Below are 25,552 nucleotides of genomic sequence, written 5' to 3'. Positions count from 1 at the left end.
GTTAGAATCTAGAATCTGTTAAGGCTTGCAACTTCCGGGAGAATGCGTGGATGGTAAACTGCAGTCAATTTTGGCCAATCTAACCACTTCTATTCAATATAACTGAATATTACTGAATATTATTCTACATTACTGGAAGTTGTAGCAATTAGGCAAGAAAAAGAAATGAAAGATATCCAAACTGGAAAGGAAGAAATAAAACTATCTGCTTGCAGATGATATGATCTTACATGTAGAAAACCCTAAAGATTCCATAAAAATATAACCTTGTTGGAACTCAAAAATGAATTCAACAAAGTAGCAGGACACAAGTCAACACACAGAAATCAGGTGCATTTCTATACACGAACAATGAACAGCCTAAAAAGGAAATTACAATAACAACTCCATTGACAATAGCATCAAAAAAGAATAAAATACTTGGGAATTAAATTAACCAAGAAGGTGAAAGGCTTGCACTATGAAAACTACAAAACATTTATGAATGAAATGAAAGATAATAGAATAAATGGAAACACATCTGGGTTCATGAATCAGATGACTTAATACTGTTAAAACGTCTACTACTCAAAGCAATCTAAGATCTAATTGAATACTTATCAAAATCTTAATGATTTTATTTTTTACAGAAATAGAAAAACCCATCCTAAAATTCATAGGGAATCCCAAGGGATTCCAAATAGCCAAAACAATCTCAAAAAAGCAACCAAAACTGGAGGACTTAGACTCACTGATTTTGAAACTTACTACAAAGCTACCAAATAGCCTAATATTGGCATAAAGATAGACATATGGATCAATGGAATAAAATAGAGAGCCCATAAATAAACCCTAATACATATAGTCAAATGATTTTTGACAAGGGTGCCTTGAACACTCAAAGAGGAAAGGACAGTCTTTTCAACAAATGGTGCTAGGAAAACCAGATATCCACGTGTAAAAGAATGAAACTGGACCCTTACCTAGTACCATACACAAAAATTAATTCAAAATGGATCAAAAACCTACACGTACGTAAGACCCAAAACAATAAAACTCGCAGAAGAAAGCATAGGGCAAAACTTCATGACACTGAATCTGGCAATGATTTCTTGGATACGACACCAAATGCGCAGGTAACAAAATTTAAAATAGGTAAATTGGACTTCATAAAAATTTAAAAATTTTGTATATCAAAAGATAGTATCCACAGAATAAAAAGGCAACCCACAGAGTGGGAGAAAATATTTACAAATCACATATCTGCTAAAGACTTAATATCCAGAATATATATAGAACTCTTAAGACAACAACAAAAATATTCCATTAAAAAAGAACTTCAATAGACATTTCTCCAAGGAAGATATATGAATGGCCAATAAGCACATCAAAAGATGCTCAACATCAAAAATTGTGAGGGAAACGCAAATCAAAACAAAAATATGATGAGGTATCACCTCACACCCTTTCAGTTCAGTTCAGTTCAGTCGGTCAGTTGTGTCCGACTCTTTGTGACCCCAAGAACCGCAGCACGCCAGGCCTCCCTGTCCATCACCAACTACCAGAGTTCACCCAAACTCATGTCCATTGAGTCAGTGATGCCATCCAGCCATCTCATCCTCCGTCGTCCCCTTCTCCTCCTGCCCCCAATCCCTCCCAGCCTCAGAGTCTTTTCCAATGAGTCAGCTCTTCCCATGAGATGGCCAAAGTACTGGAGTTTCAGCTTCAGCATCAGTCCTTCCAATGAACACCCAGGACTCATCTCCTTTAGGATGGACTGGTTGGATCTCCTTGCAGTCCAAGGGACTCTCAAGAGTCTTCTCCAACACCACAGTTCAAAAGCATCAATTCTTCGGTGCTCAGCCTTCTTCACAGACCAACTCTCACATCCATACATGACCACTGGAAAAACCATAGCCTTGACTAGATGGACCATTGTCGGCAAAGTAATGTCTCTGCTTTTCAATATTCTGTCTAGGTTGGTCATAACTTTCCTTCCAAGGAGTAAATGTCTTTTAATTTCATGGCTGCTGTCACCATCTGCAGTGGTTTTGGAGCCCCCCAAAATAAAGTCTGACACTGTTTCCCCATCTATTTCCCATGAAGTGATGGGACCAGATGCCATGATCTTCATTTTCTGAATGTTGAGCTTTAAGCCAACTTTTTCACTCTCCTCTTTCACTTTCATCAAGAGGCTTTTTAGTTCCTCTTCACTTTCTGCCATAAGGGTGGTGTCATCTGCATATCTAAGGTTATTGATATTTCTCCCGGCAATCTTGATTCCAGCCTGTGCTTCTTCTGGCCCGGCATTTCTTATGATGTACTCTACATATAAGTTAAATAAGCAGGGTGACAATATACAGCCTTGACGTACTCCTTTTCCTATTTGGAACCAGTCTGTTGTTCCATGTCCAGTTCTAACTGCTGCTTCCTGACTTGCATATAGGTTTCTCAAGAGGCAGGTCAGGTGGTCTGGTATTCCCATCTCTTTCAGAATTTTCCACAGTTGATTGTGATCCACACAGTCAAAGGCTTTGGCAAAGTCAATAAAGCAAAAATAGATATTCTTCTGGAATTCTCTTGCTTTTTCCATGATCCAGCAGACGTTGGCAATTTGATCTCTGGTTCCTCTGCCCTTTCTAAAACCAGCTTGAACATGTGGAAGTTCACAGTTCACGTACTGTTGAAGCCTGGCTTGCAGAATTTTGAGCATTACTTTACTAGCGTGTGAGATGAGTGCAACTGTGCAGTAGTTTGAGCATTCTTTGGCATTGCCTTTCTTTGGGACTGGAATGAAAACTGACCTTATCCAGTCCTGTGGCCACTGCTGAGTTTTCCAAATTTGCTGGCATATTGAGTGCAATACTTTCACAGCATCATCTTTCAGGATTTGAAACAGCTCAACTGGAATTTCATCACGTCCACTAGCTTTGCTCATAGTGATGCTTTCTAAGGCCCACTTGACTTCACATTCCAGGATGTCTGGCTCTAGGTGAGTGATCACACCATAGTGATTATCTGGGTCGTGAAGATCATTTTGTACAGGTCTTCTCTGTATTCTTGCCACCTCTTCTTAATATCTTCTGCTTCTGTTAGGTCCATACCATTTGTGTCCTTTATTGTGCCCATTTTTGCCTGAAACGTTCCCTTGGTATCTCTAATTTTCTTGACAAGATCTCTAGTCTTTCCCATTTTGTTGTTTTCCTCTATTTCTTTGCATTGATCACTGAGGCAGGCTTTCTTATCTCTCCTTGCTATTCTTTGGAACTCTGCATTCAGATGCTTATATCTTTCCTTTCTCCTTTGCTTTTCACTTCTCTTCTTTTCACAGCTATTTGTAAGGCCTCCCCAGACAGCCATTTTGCTTTTTATATGATCTAGTAATTCTACTTGTGGGTATATACCCCCAAAGAATTGAAAGCAGGATCTTGAGATATCTGTACACCCATGTTCATAGCAGCATTATCTACAATAGCCAAAATGTGGAAGAAACCCAAGTGTCCATCAACAGATGGACAGACAAGCAAAATATATATACATACAATGGAACATTACCCAGCCTTAAAAAGGAAATTCTGTAATATGCTATAGCATGCATGAACTTTGAGGACATTATGCCAAGTTACATAAGCCAGTCACAAAAATGCAAATATTGCATGAGTCGACTTACATGAGGTACTTAGAGTAGTCAAATCCATAAAGACTGAAACTGTAATAGTGATTTCTAGGGGCTGGAGGAGAGGGGAAAATGACAGTTAATGTTTATATTAGGTATAGACTTTCAGTTTCACAAGATGATGAGGTGATGGAGGTGATGATTGCACGATAATGTGAACATATTTATTACCACTGAATTATACATTTAAAAATGGTTAAGATGGTAAATTTTATGCTATGTGTATTTGACTGCAATTTTAAAACCCTACAAAAAATAACAATGATGATGAAAATGACTCATCTCTTACCTTCATTAAACAGCCAGCAAACACAAGGAAGCCTTCTGAATGTAGATGCTTGGCCAGGGAGAACCCAAATCCCGAGTCACAGCCCGTGATCAGGACAGCTTTGCTGCCAACCTGTTTCAAAAGGTCAAACTCCACATTAGGAATCCAGGATCGCGGAGGCTGAATGACCAGGCCTCCTCTGGGCAGCAACAATTAATTAGGGCTTCCTGAGTGGGCCAGGCCTGGTCCTCCCCACCTATTTTTTCTGTTTGGAGAAGCACCATGGTGTAATAGAAATGCCTGGACTCAGAATCAAGAGACAGGTTCTAACCCAGACTCTGCTACCAACTAGTGTTGTTGCTTGAGAAAGTCACCTCCCTTCTGGGCCTCAGTTTCCTCATCTACATTCACCACCAACACCATCACCATCATCACTGCTATCTTCCTCATCAAGTATTGAGTACTTATCATGCAAGGCACTGTGTATGCATTATTTTAAATCTCACAATATCTCCATACACTAAATGTGATTATTACATCGTGTTTCAAGTGAGGAAACAGACATTTTTAAATACCCAACATCATTAGTGATAAAGCCGGAACTGAAACTGGGCCTGAGAGATTTTAGAGTCTAAACTCTTAACCCCTAACTTCATTTGATAGGGTTGGGGGTTGTTCAGCAAGTGAGAGATGGCTCTCAGGGCCCTGGAAGCATGGAAGCCCTTGCTCTGAGGGTGGCTTAGAGCCTGGGAGCCCAGAAGGAGGCCTCTGACCACCTGGCTGGTTCCCAGGTAGCCAGGTTGCCACTTACCGGGTCCACTGAAGCAGCGTAAGTCCGATGGCCAGCAGGGACAAAGGGCGCAGAGTAAAACAGGAGCGAGCCTCTGAAAGAGGAAAGAAAGCCATGACCAGAGGCTGCGGTCACACCAGACCTTGTTCTGAAAGTGTAAGTCGCTCAGTTGTGTCTGACTCTTTGCGACCCCATGGACTGTATAGTCCATGTAATTCTCCAGGCCAGAATACTGGAATGGGTAGCCTTTCCCTTCTCCAGGGGATCTTCCCAACCGAGGGATCAAACCCAGGTCTCCCACACTGCAGGTGGATTCTTTATCAACTGAGCCAAAAGGGAAGCCTAAGAATACTGGAGTGGGTCTTCTCCAGGGGATCTTCCCGACCCAGGAATCGAACCAGGGTCTCCTGCGCTGCAGGCAGATTCTTTACCAACTGAGCTATAAGGGAAGCCCTTGTTCTAGAACAGAAGCAACTCAGCGGACCCTCAGGCATCAGTGAGCACGCCACTATTCCCACCCCAAACCCCTGAGGACTACCTGCTGGTACCACTGAGGAGGAGGGCCTGTTTCCTCCAGGGTTATTAGCCTGGGAGAAAGTGGGCTAGCAGTCATAGTGGCCATTTTTGCCACTGTGTAGAGAGAGCCTTCCAGCAATAGACCTTTGTTAATAAAGCCTTGTACAAATTCAGTGTCTTAATCCTTAGATTTTATGTGGCTTCCTCATAGTTTTTTATTTGAAATAATTTTAGATTCATATAAAGTGAAGAAATAATACAGAGAGATGTCCTATACCCTTTACCTAATTACCCCTACTGGCAGCATTTTGCACAACTCTAGTATGGGATCATAGCCAGGACATTGATATGCAGTGAAAATACAGAACAGTTCCATCACAAGGGTCCCTTGCATTCTTCTTTTATAGCCACACATTCCAACACCTAACTACTAATCTGTTCATCTGTTCTGCACCTCTATAATTCTGTCATTTCAAGAATGGAATCATACAGCATTAACATTCCTGGGGTTGGTTATTTTCACCCAATATAATTCTCTAGAGATTCATCGGATTGTCATATTTCAATAATTTGTTCCTTTTATTGCTAAGTTGTATTCCACGGACCAAGGTCATCTGGGTTGCTTCCAGTTTTTAGGACTATTACAAATAAGTTTCTAGGAACATTCCTGTATAGGCTTTTGTGTGAATTTGTTTTTCTCTTGGGTAAATGCCAAGGAGAGCAATTGCTGGGTCATATGGTAGTTGCACGTTTAGTTTTTTAACAGACTTTCAAACTGTTTTCCAGAATGGCTATAGCATTCCACATTCCCAGCAGTAATGTATGAGAGATCCAGTTTCTCTATCCTCTATCCACCAGTTTCTCTATCCTTATCAGCATTTAGCAGTATCACTATTTTTCATTTTAACCGTGCTGGTACCTATGTAAAGATACCCATTGTGGTCTTAATTTGTATTTCTCTAAGGGCTAATGACAAAGCCTTTGACTGTGTGGATCACAATCAACTGTGGAAAATTCTGAAAGAGATGGGCATACCAGACCACCTGACCTGCCTCTTGAGAAACCTATATGCGGGTCAGGAAGCAGCAGTTAGAACTGGACATGGAACAACAGACTGGTTCCAAATAGGAAAAGGAGTACGTCAAGGCTGTATATTGTCACCCTGCTTACTTAACTTATATGCAGAGTACATCATAAGAAATGCTGGGCCGGAAGAAGCACAAGCTGGAATCAAGATTGCCGGGAGAAATATCAATAACCTCAGGTATGCAGATGACACCGCCCTTATGGCAGAAAGTGAAGAGGAACTAAAAAGCCTCCTGATGAAAGTAAAAGAGGAGAGTGAAAAAGTTGGCTTAAAGCTCAACATTCAGAAAACAAAGATCATGGCATCTGGTCCCATCACTTCATGGGAAATAGATGGGGAAACAGTGGAAACAGTGTCAGACTTTATTTTGGGGGGCTCCAAAATCACTGCAGATGGTGACTGCAGCCATGAAATTAAAAGACGCTTACTCCTTGGAAGGAAAGTTATGACCAACCTAGAAAGCATATTGAAAAGCAGAGACATTACTTTGCTGACAAAGGTCTGCCTAGTCAAGGCTACGGTTTTTCCTGTGGTCATGTATGGATGTGAGAGTTGGACTGTGAAGAAAGCTGAGCGCTGAAGAATTGATGCTTTTGAACTGTGGTGCTAGAGAAGACTCTTGAGAGTCCCTTGGACTGCAAGAAGATCCAACTAGTCCATTCTAAAGGAGATCAGCCCTGGTGTTCTTTGGAAGGAATGATGCTGAAGCTGAAACTCTAGTACTTTGGCCACCTCATGCAAAGAGTTGACTCATTAGAAAAGACTCTGATGCTGGGAGGGACTGAGGGCAGGAGGAAAAGGGGACGACATTGGATGAGATGGCTGGATGGCATCACTGACTCGATGGACGTGAGTTTGAGTGAACTCCAGGAGATGGTGATGGACAGGGAGGCCTGGACACGGGGTCACAAAGAGTCGGACATGACTGAGCGACTGAACTGAACTGAACTGAAGAGCTAATGATGTTTAACATCTCTTCAAGTGCTTATTTGCCATCAGTATATCCCTTTCGATAAAATGTCTCTTTATGTCTTTTGTACATATTCTTATCGGATTGTTCTTTTACTATGGAGTTTTGAAAGTTCATTATATGTTCTAGATGCTAGTCCTTTGTTGCATATGTAATATGCAAATATTTTCTCCTAGCTCATAACTTGTCTTTTCATCTTCTTAACAGGATCTTATGTAGAGAAATGGTGTTTCATTGTGATGACTCTGATTATTTAATTTTTCCTAAGGATCAAATGTTTGGTGTCAAGTTTCAGAACTCTTTGCCTATGCCCCAAACCAAAGATTTTCTCCTATTTTTTTCTAAAAGTTTTATAGTTTTATTTTACAATTTAAACCCATGATCCACTGTGTTAACTTTTGTATAAAATGTGAAACTTAAGTCAGAGTTGGTAAGCCCCTGCCTGCGAATATCCATGCTCCAGTCTCATTTTTTGAAAATGTTATCCTTCCTCCATTGAACTGATTATGCAAATTCTTTGAACTGATCTTTGTCAAATTCTAGTTGAGCAAATCTGTGTGGCTCTATTTCTGGATTCTCTGTTTCACTGAACCATGCACTCCCACCTTATTTTTCTTTTTTAAAATGGTTTTTACTATTCTATTTCCTTTGCCTTTTCATATAAGTTTTAGAATAATCTTGTCTTTATCTATAAAAATCTGACTAAAATTTTTATAGAAATTATGCCAAACTTATGTATTAGTTTGGAGAAAATCAATGTCTTTACTCTTTTGAGTCTTTCAATTTCTAAACATAGTGTGGGTCTCCATTTATTTAGATCTTTGATTTCTTTCATCAGCATTATATAGTTTTCAATGTACAAATCGTGTATAATTTGTTATATTTATATCTAAGTAACTCATTCTTTTGAGCAACTATGAATGGTATTGTTTTAGATTTCTATACCCACAAGCTCATTTCTAGGATATAGAAAAAGACTGATCTGTGTGTGTTATCACATATTCTGTGTCCTGCTGAACTCACTTATTAGTTCTGGGAGTGCTTTGTGGATTCCTCGGGATTTTCTATGTAGTAAATCATATAATCTGCAAATTAAGGACAGTTTTATTTCTTCTTTTACAATCTGTATGACTTTTATTTACTTTTCTTGCTTTACTGTACTTCCTTACTGCACTATGGTGAATCGATTACCTTGCTGCTCATCTTAGGGGGAAAGTATTCAGTCTTTCACTAGAAAATATTAATACAATGCCAGCTGCAAGCATTTTTACAGCTGCTCTTTATCAAGTTCAGGAAGTTTCCTTCTATGCCATTTTTTCTGAGCATTCTTAATCACAAATGAGTATTAAATTTTGTTTTTTCTGTATTGATAGATTCATATGATTGTTCTTCTTTGATTTTCAATTTGGTGGATTACATTAATTGATTTTCAGGGTGAACCATCTTTGCATCCCTGAAACAAATCCACTTTTTCATGGCTTATAATTCTTCTAATATACTGCTTAATTCTATTGGCTAATATTTTAAGAAGTTTGCATCTATATTCATGAGGGTTATTGGTCTGTAGTTCTCTGTTTTGTATGGTCTTTGTCTGGTTTTGGAATCAGGGTAATACTAGCTTCATAAAATAAATTGGAAAGAGTTATCACTGGATATGGATGGGAGTTCTGGCTCCCCTGGGTCTCCACCAACATCTTCCTGATTGTGAGGAGATAGAGTGTCTCACTGCTGCTCCCCATTGTATGCCGGGGGTGTACAGGTTACTGCTGAGAGGTGGAGGGAGTCCTGATTCTCTTTCTCCACTAAATGTCCTCTGGCACTCCCCACCCCCACCTCAGGCAGGGAGGACACCTTATTATGGGGGTGGGGGGGGAGTTCGGGGGGGAGAATGTAAGTCCTGGCCACTACTTGGCTTTCTCTGACACAGCCTCTGGTGAGGACACTGGTCACATGTGAGTAGAATGGTAAGGTCACTACACCCAAAACTAATTAAATGACCTTATCTAAATAGTCACTATATTTTCATAATCCCAGGATTTGCTGTACAAAAAGGACAAGGTGTCCCTGGCAGAACTGTGCTTGTCCCCTGCCATCCCTTTGCACTATTTGATATTTTAGAAAGCTACAAAAAGTCACAGCAAGAAAAAAAATTATTTCAAACTGACTTGTTCCCAGATTTTCTCTAACCCACTTCCTCATATTCAAATCTATCCACTCAAAGGTGGGGGTTGTATTATACCAGGTGGGTCATATATATCATATATATGGGTGTTTTACAGCAGGTGCTACTGCTCACATCCAGCTGTCGATGGCAAATTTCTTACTTCGCCAGAGAGCACACGTTGGCATGGAAAATAACCATCCGTTTTCTACTTACAGGGACTCTGAATTTAACCTGCCACTTGATTTTACTCCTCTCAAATATAAAAGAAAGAAAAAGGCATTATTTTTCCCTTGCTCTAGCTGCAAAACAAGAAACTGAGGTAGCAGAGCACATGGAATCCTCTTGGAAAAGGCAATTTCCAGAAGCTCTCAAAGAAGAGTTGCTTGTTTAATTTGTATTGAGTTGGCAAAAAAGTTTGTTCGAATTTGTCGTAAGCTGTTACAGAAAAACCCAAATTTGCCACAGACAGCTGGGTACAAGCAGTAGCACCTGGTATAATGCACCCAGGTGTAATATACATTACACCTGGTGTAATACAACCCCCAACTTTGAGTGGATAGGTTTGAATATGGGGAAGTGGGTTAGAGAAAAGCTGGCAACAAGTCAGTTTGCAATAATTTTTCTTCTGGCCAACTCAAAGCTTTCTCTAAATCACACAATTAAGTGAAGTCTTGCGACATTTTAGTTAACTGGTTTCACGAGTGAGATTTTAAAAGGACTGGTATCTAGGTGAATCCTGACATGTCAACAGCACACAACCCACACTGAGAGACATTTTCTCCCAGGGTATCAAGGTCATGCCTGATAGGGACTGAGGAAATGACCCCGGAAGTGCATGGGTAACAGGTGGGAAGGCCAGAACTGCGAGTGGCAGACTCTTTTTTCCCTTTTCTGTTGTTGAAACCAGTTCTGCCTAAGACTAACCTTTTTTTTTTCTTTTCTCAAACCTTGGGCTGATAATGGCTCAACAAACCAATATTCATGTCAATTGATTCAAGGCCGCGGGATGACACACCTTGTTGGATCCTATCTCACAACTGCATATTGTGGGAGGGGCCTGGTGAAACTCCCTCGGCGTGGAAGTGTCTCTCTTACCTGATAATAGCTTTCTAACAGGCACAAAACACCTTGCTAAAAACTAGCAAGGGGGGACTCTTTCTGTTCCCTTCTGATGTCTGTCAGAAGCTTTCCCTATCTCTGTTATACTTTAATAAAACTTTGCTACACAAAAAGCTCCAAGTAGTCAAGCCTCATCTCTGACCCTGGATCAAAATCCTCTCCTCTGGAGGTCACAAATCCCGGCATAACACACGTCTCACAGCAGCAACCTTTCAACAGGAGAAGAGTAAGGGGACATAACAACTAAATGCAACTGGGACCCTGGTTTGTATCCTAGACTAGGAAAAGCTATATTCGTGAGCTATCTGATGAAATCTGAATCAAGTCTGTAGTTAACAGTATGATATCAGTGGCAATTTCCTGGTTTTTAATGAATGTACTATGGTTTTGTAAGACATTAACATTTGGGGAAGTTAGGCAAAGGGGACACGGAATATTTTTGTACTATTTTTTCAACTTTGTACAAATGTAGAGTTATTTAAAAAAAAAAATCTGATGAAAGACATTCTTCTCTGCCTTGTGGGCCCTGTGGGAAGGTCTCCGTCTTCCAAGGACACCACTGCATGTCCTTTGCTGGTAGACGGTGGGCACTGAGAGACACCTTTGAGAGTCAGACCTTATTATGTGTGAAGAGCGCTGCTTTAGCCAGAAAGTGTAACCATCAGGGCCACCTCCACCCTTCATTTTCTTACCTTGTCCCATTTTCTCTATCAGAGAAATTCAGGGTTTTCCTTGGGAGCTGTGACAGGGGTCTGGAGAGGCGGGCTGTCAGCATTGTGGCCACAAAAGGCAAAATGGTCAGGCTCCTCCTGGTGGGCTCTGAAACACAAAAAGCACCCTCATTGCCTGCTGCCTTCAGGGCTTTGGGCAGGAGTGGCCATTTTCCTTCCAGGTTGTAAAAGTCAAATCGGGCTCTGTTCTGCCCAGGTCCAGTTACGGCACCAGACAGTCCCTGCCTGCCACCCTCCTTGAAAGCTACAGCCTCATCTGATACAAAGAGTCAGATAGCTGAAACATCTAGAAACCTGGGGTCTGGCTCTGGCTGTGTACAAACTCACGGGGCAGCCCTGGACGAATCATCACCCATTTGTCGCATGAGGAGCCTGGGCCAGATCGGTGGCCCTCAAAACAGACTGCAGCAACCAGTGGGACACTTGGGGACCTGAGCCCTCAGCGAGCCCAGCTCCGTGAGCCCCATTCTCTAGCCTGTGCTCCCCAGGTCCAGCAAAACATCCATCTCAATTTGTCCACGTGACCCCACAGGCAGTTTCTCCAGCCCGGGGCCACACATCATTCGATTCAGCTCTCCACCTCTCTTCCCACCTCAGCACACACAGGGTCCAGCTCTGGGACTAAGTTCATCCAAAACCCATCACAGCATGGAGACTAGAGCTACAAAATGAGACATGCTCTAATTAATCTAAATTAAAACACACACACACACCCACACACAGTCTCTCCCACCACCCTACTACTCCCTTTTCAGGTTAAGTCAACCCTGTTGCAACAAGACCATGTATCACTAGTGCCTTTAGTCTACTCAGCACGTTGACTAGTTGTGCATTATGAATTGTTGATCAGCGTGTGCACTAGTTGCCCTCCAGTTCTGGTTAATTCCCCTCTAGGGACCCTCCCTGGCCTAAGGGAAGGAAAGGGAGGTGGGGAGGGAGTTGAGCCAGGCAGTCACATTCAGGGGAGCTGTTGCTCTTTTCCTGGTGAACTGTCCTAGTCTCGTGGCACACCTGCCTGTGCTGGGTTAGACTGCCCTTATCAGTCTAACAAGGCTCTGCCTGAGATGCAGCTCCTCCCCATCTTGCTGCCACCCTAATCTGATAACCAGCCACCTGGTTCTAGGTCTGAAATAAGTTCATTGACTGGCCAACCCCCACAGTGTTCACTGTAGGAGGCAGGTGGAGGTGTTCCATCTGCTTAATCCTTGGAAGAGCAATATATAGGGCTATTTGTCTTGTGTGATCCTTCCAGACTGTGCAGTAGGCTCTTGCTTCCACTCCTGCCCTTATTTGCCACACAGCAGTCTCAGCATTGCAGCCAGAAAGATCTTTCTAACACCAGTCAGGTTGTGTGACTCCTTGGCCTAGAAACCTCCCTCTTCCCACGCCTTCTGGAGTCTGCCTCTGCCTCCCTTCCTAGTCGATACTGCCCTCCCCTGCACTCGCTGTGCTGCCACCACGCTGACCTGAACACATGCCAAGCTCTTTCTCGCCTCGAGGCCCTGGACTTTGCCTTTCCTCACACTGGATGACTGGGTCCTTCTCACCCTTCTGACTTCGGAGAGGCTGCCCCAACCCCCCGTGCAGCACACACAGGGATTGCTCTCCGTAAGATCACTCTTCAATCCAACATTCTCTTGTTTCGTTACTTGATCTCTCCCTTCCAGCTCATAAGCTCAGTGAGGCCAGGCACCTGGTCCATCTTGGTCACCACTGAACGCCCCATGCCTGGAAGAAACCCGACACGAAGAAGGCACTCAGTGAGTCTCTGCTGAGTCGGGGTGAGCTGTGGGCTTGAAGCCCAACCTCCCATACACCCACAGACTAGCCCTTCATGGAAGGCACAGGCCCATGCTGGGCTCAGATTCTTTAAGGGGGTGCCCCTACACCCCCACCCCCTCAAGTACTGAGCAGCTGGCTGAGCACACACATCTCCACCTCCTCCCGCCAGGACTGGAGTCTGAGGTCACCGCCACTGGGTAATTTTAAATCCAGTTGTTTATAATTCAAGCCCTTTCCATCCCTTCTGCTCAATGCCTGTGGCAGAGAATGCCTCAATGTCATCTCCAAATAAAGGGCTGCTTTTCAACTTTATTTTCCTTCAAGTCAGCCACATCTAAAAGTGCTGGCATCAAAATAGCTTAAAGTGCATAAAAACTCAGCCTCTTTAATAATGCACTATTCACACTGTAGTCTTATATACAAAATACTAGAATTTTAGATCTTTTTTCTTCTGTACTTTTACATTTCTTAAATATGTTGCCATTTTCACTCCAAATACAATGCTACAGGCAGTGAAATTGCTGCACACTCTTCAGGGTGGTTTGTCATCTTAATGTCTTGTGCTGGGTTTAGCCTCTGTAAATACTAGCTTCTCAAACTTGAGATGCCACTCACTTGCCTTTTGGTTTGGAAACAGAAATGATTGTAGGAAGCAGATGCTTCAAGGGGACAGGCAGAGCCCCTGTAGAGGGTGGAGACCATCTCTTTAGCTTTGAATTCGTTAGCTGCTCCAAGGGGACCAAATTTATAAAATAAAATACAGCTGTAAAATCAAAATGCTCAAGTATGCTCTGGAATCTGGGAGAAACTTTTCTGAGAACACTTAGGTCTACTCTCAAGGGTACCTCCTTTCCACTGTCAATGAAAAACCCTTGCGTAACCCAGGGAAAGCATACTGTCTCAAAAAACAAAAAACACCTGCCTGCATCCTTGTCTTGATGCCGGGCTCACTTGCTACATTCCGACAGGAAGATCTTGCAGAAGACACAGCTGGTTGCCCTCCTGTGCTCAGGGTCAAGGTATCCCCTGCAAGTGGCAAACATTCCCAGTACTGACATCCTCAGAAAAGGCAGGGCGTCAGCCACAAACAGGAATTCAGGAGGCAATACTTAGGCAGAAAAGAGAACCCAGAGTTCTGGAACTCAGGGAGTTTCCAGACATGAGGTCTGGATGGGCCCTGGTACTAACAAGTGGGAGGGGGAGGTCCTGTTTCACTGGGGAGGGCAAGTTGGGTTTAAGCAAAGAACCATCCTATGGAAGGACTCCACACTGAGGTGCTCAAAGTCAGTAAGTGGTGTGAGACTCCAAGGTCTGACAACCGACAGCCAGTTTCTAACATACTCTATTTGGCTATTTTGTTTGGCCAGCCTAATGTTTTAAAAGGCAATGTAACAAGGCAGCTGTGTTATGCTTGAACTCAATACAAAAAGTTTGTACTTACTATTTTAAGCCTACCCATATCACCTCTGTTAACTGCCTGGCCACTGTGGGAATCAGAGTTTGAGATCTCACCAGACAGGTGTCTATTATCCTTTGGCTGTTTTCCTTCTGATCACTTTTAGTATAATCTTGCCTGAAGATTTCAGCTCAGCTCAGCTACGCATGTTAACTATACAGTTAATGGGGGTTTCCTTGACATCAAGCAAAAAGTAAACATGAGAAGTTTTAAAGCCCTTATTTTAAAAAGATGCCTATTATTCCTTAGAGAGATAACTATTCAGAAACAAAAGCCTGAAGGAACACTAAATGATATTATAGATGATGTTCTCCCTATCATTTTATCATAAATGCAGAAGTGACTTTTATATAGCTGCCTTAACAGGGACCTTCAATAAAAGCCAAGGATTTAACTTTAAAGCTCAGTTCAGCAAAGGCAAACCTAACACAAACACTTGGATTAGTCCAACAGATTCTAGTCATCCAATTAGACTTAGGTGATGGCCAATTCTTCTCAGAGAATACATCACACACTCTGCAGTGGCCAAATTTTGGATGTCCATCTTGCTCACCTGATCCCTGTCCTTCCAGACTTGCCTACTGTATACAGCGTTTGGCCTCTGGTGCTGTAGTTGTGCAGTGAGGACTACCCTCGGCCCCTACTCTCTGGCCATGGAAGACTATATCAGGGAGAGACACCCGACCCCAGATGAACCCATTATTCTGCTTCCTGGCACTGTGAAAGCAAGCAAATCAGCCTCGTGGGGCACAGACATGTGACCTGACTGCTGGAGCTGGAGAAGGCAGATAGGCAGCTATGTGACATTGAGCCTGAAGCCAGAAAGAGAGATGGAGAAAGCCAATCTGCAAAGAGAGAAAAGTCAGGCACACATGTAGATAGAAACAGAGATGGAAGTGAAGAGAGAAAAAAACTAACAGAGCCTCCTGGGGGCAGATCTGTTCCTAACACCGGGCTGCCCTCGTCTTCAGCTCTGTAAAGCACGTGATATCCTTACTCTTTGTGTTGATTGAAACATGCTTAAAATCAGTTGCAGCCAAAACAATACTGGTGAAAACACACTGAAAGCAGGTTCTTTCTGTAGACACTATCATCAATTCTTAAGCTTGCCTGATATTCTGAGAATGTCACAAGCTTGCCTGATAATTCTGAGAATGCCACATTGCAGACCTCATAATCATAACAGGACATGAGCCTCTCCCTCTTCACATTTGTCAAGGAAACATCTGTCCTTCCCCAAAAGAAAGTGCTACCAGAGCTGTCAAAACGGCCATAATTACAACCACAAGATTAAGCAGCCATTCCATCCCTAGGAGAACAGGGCTTGCCTACCAAATTCAAGTCAGAGCAGTACACAGTAGGCACATAATATTTCAATGCTTTAAGAGAGTTTGCAGCAGAGGAATTCCATATTGGGCTTATATTTTAATATGATAACTCTCACTGGGTTAAGAATAGACTGAGGATGGACAAGGGCAGAAGCAAGGAGACCATTTATAAGCTATGGCAATAATCCAGGACCATAATGTCTAGCCATGCAGTTTGTGTACTGCACAAATCCCACAAAATGTGAAGAGGTACTCCCTGGAGATATAGATATAAAGGGCTGCCATGGAGGAAACCATGCTGGTGGAAACCACGGAGCCAATTAGATGAGGTCAAATCTGGCTGTGTTTTGAAAGGAAAGCTCACTGTAATTTACTGACAAATTAAATGTAGGATATGAAAGAAGGAAGAATCAAAGATATTTCCAAGATTTTTTGTGTGCAGATGTTTAAAAAAAAAAAGGCATTAGTACAACTGATAGTTTAAGGAGCATCCTATTCAGAAGTGCTTACCACATTTCAAATCAGAATGTACAAGCCCGACACCCTGGTCCTCACCAGGCCCCTCCAAATTCTATCTCCAACTATGCTTTTCTCATCTACTCATACCATTTGCTACATCATCTCTCAATAAGCCTGTACTTTCCAATTTTCCTGCCTTGCTCATAGTATATCTAATCTGAGGTCTCCTTCATCCATCAAGCCCTGATTCAAATAACCTCCTTCAAGAAACCTTTCCTGACCCCCTAAATAAAAAATCAACCTCATCCTTATTTGCATTTCACTCTTTCCTTATGCGTCTCTGAAACTGCGCTTAACCTAGGCTGGGTAGCATTAAAGGTATCTCTGTTTATAACCATTCACAGCCCCCATCTGATCACCAGTCTCAACCCGGACTGTGACTGCCCCACAAATAGGACCGACGTGTTGTTTCATTGATCTCAGGTTCCTCCAAAATGACTACTCTGGTGTCTGACAGGAAGCAGCCGCTCTTTAAATGTGTATTGAGAGAATACTAGGGCTACACACATTTCAAAGGTCAGCTTCCTCGCCCGCCACGGGTATATGCCCTGTACAGGGCGGGGCTCCAATGCTCTGGTAGAAAGGAAGATATTTGATGCGTCATAAAGGATCCTGGCAGTCGGAAGCCCACCGTAACTAAATGTGTGCCTCTGCAGCCTCTCGCAGGGTTAGAAGGTGACTTTACATCAGCTGACTTGGGGCACACTTTGGCAGACGGGTTGGAAAAAAACACGCAGAGATCAACGGCGCTTAACGTGGCGCGCGGCAGAATACCCTTCCCCCAGCCGGGCGCGGTCCCGAGGCGCACAGACAGCCCTGAGCTCGTCTCAGACGAGCCCCAGCGCGCTGAGAGAGCATGGGACGTCAGAGACGCGCAGGCGCCAACTCGCGGCGCGCGCTCTGGCCGCGCGTCCGGGGCAGCTCGGCCAATCGCAGGGCTGCCGCACCTTCCCGCCTACCAGAGGCGAGCAGCCGAGGGGGCTCGGCCCAAGCCGCGCTCCCACTGGCTGAGACGGCACCGCCCAGACCCAGCTGCGCTGTGCGGGCGCCAGCAGGCTGCTGAGGCTCCCGGCCTTACCCCGCCCGGGCCCACCACCGCCCCAGCATCTCCCGCCGGCTTCCGCGGCGCCTCCACCTTGCTCGGTCCTCCTCCTCCCTCGGTCCTGCGGCCTGTGCGGTACTCCAGCAACAGCCGGCTCAGCTCGTGCTCGAGGAAGCTGGACCGGCGGCCCGACTGCTGTCCAGCATCCTTCCCGAGGGCGCCGCGGGAAGGGAGGAGGCACTCCCATCACCAGCAAGTCCCCGAGAACAGAGCTTGGTGGAGGACGTGGAAGGAGGACGAGGGGTGCGGGGCAGGCCGGGAGAGATGCGGGGGCTCGGGCTAGAAAGCAGTTCTACCGGCTTCGGTCCTGGCTCGGTCTACAACTACCATGTGACCTTGGACCGGTTTTTTCCCTTGTGGCTGCGCTCGCCTTCTGTTAAATGCGGCGGCAAAGAAGAATAAGTGCTGAGGGTTTCACTTGGGAGACTCAGGGCCACATGTTCAACCTGGGTCTCCTCCTACCGAGCACGTTATTCCGAATAATAACCTTCAGGCCGGGAGAGCGGAGGATGAGGATTACCTGGGGTTGAGGCAGGTCTGGACGGAATCGATACATCTTTTTACACCTTTACCCCGGCCTTGTTCGCAGGGCCCAGGCTACAGGATGTGGTGCCCCTTCTCCACCCGCATCCCCGCGACCCGGCTTAAGGGCAACGCAAATCCAAACCAAGCCGAGCATCATGCTGGTTTAGGGGTGCCCGCTCATCACCCCTGAGCTGCACAGGTGCGGACCCCTCCTCTTACCCCAAAACAAACTGGCGCGGGGGCTCCAGTTACAGAGGGCTCAGCTGGTGCGTTCGCGATAACCTGCCGCTTCGCAGGCAGCCGCGCTCGCGTCCCGTACCACCGACTGGGGGCGCTACCGCCGTTTCCTTCTCGAAGCCCCTTACCCGCTCTCACTCCTGCTGCCTCCACCCTCAGCTGCCGGGGTGCGCCTACAGACAGTGGCTCAGCCTTAGGGCTGCGCGGGGCGGAGCCCGACGGCGGGCGTTGCCAGGGCGGGGAGCGCTCCGCGCCGCGCCGCCTTCTTTGTCCTGGGGCGCCAGGCACAGCCCCCATCCCGCGGAGGGTAACTCTATTCTTTAGGCGCCTAGCCCGGGATTAACCCCTTGCTGACCGTCCTTTAGCCCTAACCGCGCTCAGATCTCCTCCACCGCCATCCTGGTTCTGGAGCGAGCGGGGAAAGACCACCCCGGGGGTATGGGTAGGAAGGTGAAGGTGCCGCCCCGGGAAGTGAGGAAAGCTGGTGAGATTGAGGCGCCTTCCAGGACCTATGCCTATTTACTGTCTCTGGAGCTCATTGAGGTAGGTGGGTTGGTTGGTTTTAAAGTTTGTCTTTTGATCAGATGAAGTTAATTTAAAATTTTGTTATTCCAATGGGTTAAAAAAAAAAAGATTTAAGAATATCACAGCTTCCCAGAGTTTCAACAAAGGAACACTGGAGGCTGATCTCCACAAGTCAAGCTTCCCTGCCAAGTTTCCTGGATGAGAAACCAACTGAGGAGAAGGAAGCTGTCTTGGCAAATTAGTGGCAGACCTATGTTTAGGTCAAATTACGGAGAACTGATTGGAGAGGGACCAGGCAGATGATAACAGGAAGGAAGTGAGGGCCTTGTGGGGCTTTAAAGAAACCTCTCAGCTCCACGTTATGTGAGTTTCTTGAGGGCTGAGTCTGTCTTCTTGCTTTATCTCCAACTCCTGGCAGGTAGAGCTTTGAGGACCTGGAGAAACGTGAAGGTAGGGTACCCTTGTTTTTCTGTACCCATTTCATAGACAGACTCAAGCTTGCTTCAGTGGTGTTTTTTAGAATAGTCACTGTTACAGCATGCCACTGCCATAACATAGATCGCTATGTTGGGTCACCAGGTTATAGTTTGAGGTTTATGCATTGCTTCAAAAGCAGGGCTTCCCTGGTGGCTCAGATGGTAAAGCGTCTGCCTGCAATGCAGGAGACCCGGGTTCGATTCCTGGGTCGGGAAGATCCCCTGGAGAAGGAAATGGCAATCCACTCCAGCACTCCTGCCTGGAAAATCCCATGGACGGAGGGAGCCTGATAGGCTACAGTCCACGGAGTCGCAGAGTCAGACACGACTGAGCGACTTCACTTCACTTCACTTCTTCAAAAGCAGTTGATTAAAGAGTTAATATTTCCACCCAGGAAAAACATACTTCCTTCCTACCTTTGGACCCAGAACTTATGGAAATAAAGTTCTATTTATGGAAGGCAGGACAATTGACGTGTCTATGTCTATCTGACTCCATTTGTGGCTGACTTCACACCTTCCCAGCCCATCTTTTTATTCCAGCTTTGCTGTGGCAGCCTGCTACATACAGATGTAACCTGAGAGGACCTTGCTTCAGCTGTACTTGATATCTCAGGGCTTCTCTGCCACTGCAGTCTGGACCCCTGCAAGAAGCCACAGCCCATTCAGACATAAACCTGGAAGTACAAAGGAATTAACACGTCCTTGGACAACCTCTAACCAAAGCGAACAGAAGCTAGTGGAAAAATGTTCCACTCTTCTGTGGGCAGTTACGAGGTACATTTTGTCCAGCACCTAAGATGACAGAACCCTGGCTGCCCGTGGTAGTGTCCAACTTAATCAGCTCAGTAATCCACCCTTGGATTGCCTTTTTCTTTCCTGCCTTGACTGTTTGACTCTTACCAGTCCTCCAGTCCTGTTCCTTGGGATTCATTCCCCAAATAAACTACCTGATACAAATTCTTGTTCAGAATCTGTTTTGGTGGGGGTGGGGGAGTAGGGGTGGATCCCAGATTAAGCCAATGGTTAGTGCAAAAGAGGCATCTCAACAGGGAACTAAATTCAATATCCTGTGATAAACTGTAATGGAAAAGAATATGAAAAAGATTGTAACCATTTCCCTGGTGGTCCAGTGGTAGTTAAGAATCTACCTTGCAATGCAGGAGACCTTGGTTTAATCCCTGGTCAGGGAGGTAATATCCCACATGCCACCAAGCAACTAAGCCCATGTGCCACAGCTACTGAGCCCACGTGCCACAACTAGAGAGGCCATGCACAGCAACAAGAGATCCTGCATGATGCAACAAAGATCCCATGTGCTGCAACTAAGATCCAATGCAGCCAAAGAAATACATATTTTTAAAAAAAATGTATATATGTACAGCTGAATCACTTTGCTGTACAGTAGAAACTAACACAACATTGTAAATCAACTATACTTGAATAACATTTTATAAAACACATAAAAGACCCAGGCAGCCAAGAAAGAGGCATTTCAGCCCAACTTTCAAGGTATTCTCCGCAGGCCTTCCCCAAGTCTGCTGATGAAGAATCCATTTGTTCTGTTTGAGCTTTTGTTCTTTTTATTCCCCAGTTGCCCTGCCCCCTGAGTGAGTGAGTGAAGTACCTCAGTTGTGTCTGACTCTGTGACCCCATGGACTGTAGCCCACCAGGCTTCTCTGTCCATGGGACTTTCCAGGCAAGAATACTGGAGTGGGTTGCCATTTCCTTCTCCAGGAGATCCCAACCCAGGGATTGAACCCTGGTCTCCCGCACTGTAGGCAGATGGTTTACCGTCTGATCATTGATAAGCTCTTGGAGGCAGGCAGGAAGTATCAGACTCCCAAAAGACAGACCAGCTGAAGGGTGGGGTCTAGGTTAGGGTTGAACAAAGCCATTCTCAGCCCCACCTTACAGCTTTTCCCTCCTTCCAAGGGAGGTCCTGACTGCTGACCAGCAAACTGGAGTAACTTTCAGCTCTGGGGTTGAACATGGAAGCAGAGACAGAGTGGGGCCCAGGTCGTTCCCAACACAGCATGTTGCCAAGATTATGTCTACTTTTTGCCCCACGCCCGCTATGAAAGCAGTTCCTCTGCTCAGACATAAGGTCTCAGGCCAGGGTCTTTGGCACGTAGCACACTTTTATCAAGAGACTGCTGTTGCAAATTACCAAACTAGGTTTGCGAGGAAACAGCCCTTAGTCCCAGCCCTCAAGAAGGGAAATAAGACATGTACGTAAGCTAAATGAATCCTTAGAGGCCCTGTAAGTCTTCTATAAGTGAAATGAAGTTGCTCAGTCGTGTCTGACTCTTTGCGACCCCATGGGCTGTAGCCTATCAGGCTCCTCTGCCCATGGGATTTTCCAGGCAATGGTCCTGGAGTGGATTGCCATTTCCTTCTCCAGAGGATCTTCCCAACCCAGGGATCGAACCCGGGTCTCCTTCATTGTAGACAGACGCTTTACCGTCTGAGCCACCAGGGAAGTCCCTTCTATAAGAGGGACTTGTTAAAGTAGTTGAGTGTTCTGGTGAGGCTTCAGGACAGGGTCTATAGAAGGGTAGCATCCTGACTCTCAGGATGAAGCCCCCTCAAAAGATCCCCCTCCTAATGGATTCCTCATTAGCAAACTCAGGAAAGGTCTGCTGAGAACGACCCTGAAAGGTGGGCTGAGATGCTTCTTTTGGATTAACCATTGGCTTAGTCTGGGTTCCCTTCCCAGAGAGCCCCAGTGTTTGCTCCTGTCCCTCTATCGGGTCCCAGTTGCTTCCATGTTCACAAATCTAGGAGTCTTTTAAATCCCAGCTCAGGCTAGCCATTCATCTTCCCAAGTCCCAGCCCTCCTCTGGTAGACCTGGGCCTGCCCCATCTCTGAACGCCCCTGCTCTTCTCTTCCTTCAGTATTAAGTGTCCAAAAACAAACATGTTTGTGTGTGTGTTAGTTGCTTATTCATGTCTGACTCTGAGACTTTATGGACTGTAGCCCACCAGGCTCCTCTGTCTGTGAGATTTTCCAGGCAAGAATACTGGAGTGAGTAGCCATTCCCTCTTCCAGGGGATCTTCCTGACCCAGGGATGGAACCCAGGTCTCTGGCATTGCACAGGGATTCTTTACAGTCTGAGCCACAAGGAGCCCCCAACACCAGATGGTGCAGGTTAAACCCTGCCCTTAGCCGGCCACCTGGGAGCCCTCTAGGAAACCATGAGGGCAGTGCTCTGTGCTGAGTTATCCTGGGCAATAGAGAATCAGCACAACACCATTTACTCTCCCAGACCCTGGAGGCCTCCCATTTGTTTGATGCAACTGAGTTTTCTTTTCTTTTTTTTTTTTTAAGTTTTTTTTGGCTAGAAATCATGTCCTTAATCTGCAGAATTTTAGAAGTGTTGAGTAGCTTTTTCTATAATTGACAGTGAAGGAAAGAAAAAACCCAATGTACTATTCTAAACAAAGCTGTGGTACTCAGAATCTAGTGTGCAAGAGAGCCCTGACCCTAACATGACTATAACATTGAATTCTACCCGTGGATGAGAACTGGAGGCCCAGCCTTCTCCCTGCAATGAATGAACAAGTAAGTAAAACAAGGACTTAGACCTTATGGGGAAAAAAAAGGTGTATCAGGCATGCACATCCCCACTCCCTTTCTATCTCTTGACATTAAATAAATAAAATTTAATTAATGTATGTAATTTAAATGATTGTTTAAGCCACAGGTTTGTGAGATATTTTTTTCTTTTTGTGTGTGTATTGCAGAGGGGGGAACCATTTGGAAATTTAGCCAAAGTTATTTTGAGGTAATTGGTATATTTGAAGAAGGAAAAGTATGAGGAAATAAAAAACGACTGTGTTTCTCCCTCTGCCTGTCCACCCCAAGCTACAGCACTACTTGAAACTCCTTGCTTCATGCAGCTTAGTTCAACTGAGCCCTTAGATCCCAGGCATCCTGCTTTGTATTGGGAACACAGTAAAAATACAGTAATGGGGTCCTTGTCCTCAGTAACATGACTTAGTAGCTGATGACTGATCGCTGGATACCAAACACTATACCAAGTGCTTTGTGTGCATTATTTCACTTAATCTCTGCAGCAGGCCTAAAAGTGACCCAAGATTATTCCCATTTTCCGTCCAAGAAAGTTGAGGCCCAAAGAGGTCAAATAATTGCCCACAGCAACACAGCTAGAAAGTGTCAGAGACAGAGCCCACACAAGTCTGTCCTACTCAAAGGACTCTTAGCACACCACCAACTCTTCTAAGGTTCTTGCTTTGAAAAAAGGATAAAAATCCCGACTATAAAGCTATTTGGAGTACAGAAGTTTTTGTAACCAGCTGGGCATTGTTTTGTGAGTAATCTTAACAGAAACTGGAGTTGCTTTGTTCTACTGAAATTTCTTTCAGTGAGTACAATACAGATGGCAAGATCTGATGCCCTCAAATAGGAAAAGAAATTATAGATCCTAACTGATCATATCAACTTTGAAAGACAAAAAAAATGGACAAAATTCTCAACCCTTAAATCTGATTTAATTTTCTGAACTTCAAATTCTGTTTTTTAAAGAATAGTTAATATGTTATAACAAATTATTTTTAAAACCACAATATAAAACCATATGCTTATTTTATTAATATCTTTTCATTACCCCCCCCCAAATGAATGTTTATTATTTATATTTTCTGCTTATTGCTTCTGGGCCAGAGCCTACCATTTCAAAAGGGAGATTAAATTACCAAGTTGAGGCCTTCCATTTTGGGGTTGCCAGCACCTCTTTCCAAAGGCCTATTTGTTCCTCCCCAACCTCCCCTCCCCTCACACCAGGCTCCTCCCAAGACTTGGGTTTTCCTTCTGCTGCTAGTTTTCACACACAGCATTTACTCACCTTGGCGGACTGGAGCAAGTCTTCCTCAACCATATCCGCAAGCAGGATCCTCTCCAAGCAAGTTAAAAGCCAAATACACCTGGAATTCTCTTAATTCTGTTGATAGGGTCTAATAAACACTCTCTGGAAACCTCTTCCAGGTATATTATTCCAATGCTTGTCTTTAACTGAGAAGGGGAATTCTCACATTCATATGATAAGCAAAGCCAATTAATGCTGAAATACAACATTCAGATTTGAGATGTGTTTTGTGTTTGTCATTGAATAAGCCAAACCTCATCTTAATAACTGTTTGCTTTAAGCTTAAAATGTCTGTAAGTTTGGCCCTCTGACAAGTGGAGGGTCATGGGTGGATGCTGCTGCCTAGGGATGAATAAGAAAAAAGATGCCAAAGGGCAGCTGCAGCCGACTGTATAGTGAGCTCTCCCCACCAGGAGTGTGTGGGCAAGAATGAGCACAGGAACTGGTCTGAACAGAATGAAAAATATCCAGAAAGTGCCCTGAGCATGGCCCAGAATCAAGACCTGAGAAAGATTGTAAGATGGCTTTGGACAGGGCCAGCTGCAAGAAGGTGAGACCAAAACTTACCTCTTAGACATCACAATCAGGTGAAGAAGAGTGTGTCTGCAATATAGAGGATCCCATCATGGTGTCTCTTAGTATTATACCTTATAACTAAAGTCAATGGAAAATTACAGCTGTTGAATTCAGGCAGCACTACTAATGGTCTAGACTCTTCATAAATGAAAGTTTGGATCACCCCACAACGCAGGAGACCTGGGTTCCATCCCTGAGTTGGGAAGATCCCTTGGAGAAGGAAATTGCTTCCCACTCCAGTACTCTTGCCTGGAGAGTTCCATGGACTGAGGAGCCTGGCAGGTTACAGTCCATGGGGTCACAAAGAGTCAGACACAACTGAATGACTAATACTTTTACTTTTTCGCTTCACCGGGTAAAGACCTGCTGAGGGCAAAGGGAATATGGAATGGGCAGTGGAAAAGATAATTAAAAATACCGGCTACAACCATGTGACCAGTTACAGGACAAGGGCTATAACTGTTATGAGTTTTTCTTCATTTTGTTATGAATATGTGCATGTTATCTTTCTTTTCTCTCTTATCCCCTCATCATGTAACACAGGGATCCCTAACCTTTGGGATCTAATGCCTGATGATCTGAGGTGGAGCTGATGCAATAATAATAGAAATAAAGTGCACAATAAATGTAATGCACTTGAATCATCCTGAAACCATCCCCCCAACCCCTATCCGTGGAAAAACTCTCTTCCATGAAACCTTTCGGTCCCTGGTGCCCAAAAGTTTGTGGACCACTGGTGGAACATAAGATGTCTGACTTTGACTTTGGTTTTGACTCTGTATTATACATCATACTATTGTTAACCTCACATCATAGTATTAAGTTATGGGACATCA

The 25,552-nt window shown here is 44.6% G+C and overlaps 1 protein-coding gene across 2 annotated transcripts in view; it reads right to left on the bottom strand.

Annotated features, from left to right (window-relative positions):
* Positions 1-18,466, bottom strand: part of BDH1 (3-hydroxybutyrate dehydrogenase 1) — a 37,035-nt gene extending 18,569 nt beyond the window's left edge. Inside the window, exons 1-4 of one of the 2 annotated variants that reach the window (XM_040249855.1) lie at positions 18,232-18,466; positions 11,262-11,388; positions 4,735-4,807; positions 3,945-4,055 (exon numbers count right to left, since the gene is read on the bottom strand). In XM_040249855.1, the coding sequence (XP_040105789.1) occupies positions 3,945-4,055; positions 4,735-4,807; positions 11,262-11,344 (267 nt within the window). In that variant the 5' untranslated portion in view covers positions 11,345-11,388; positions 18,232-18,466. The remainder of the gene's footprint in view (positions 1-3,944; positions 4,056-4,734; positions 4,808-11,261; positions 11,389-18,231) is intronic. The other variant, XM_040249847.1, reaches the window with a different exon arrangement.
* Between the last annotated feature and the right edge of the window lie 7,086 nt (positions 18,467-25,552).

This window comes from Oryx dammah, unplaced genomic scaffold, assembly GCF_014754425.2.
Source record: "Oryx dammah isolate SB20612 unplaced genomic scaffold, SCBI_Odam_1.1 HiC_scaffold_2, whole genome shotgun sequence".
Taxonomy (NCBI): Eukaryota; Metazoa; Chordata; class Mammalia; order Artiodactyla; family Bovidae; genus Oryx; species Oryx dammah.
This window is presented reverse-complemented; position numbering and strand designations above follow the sequence as displayed.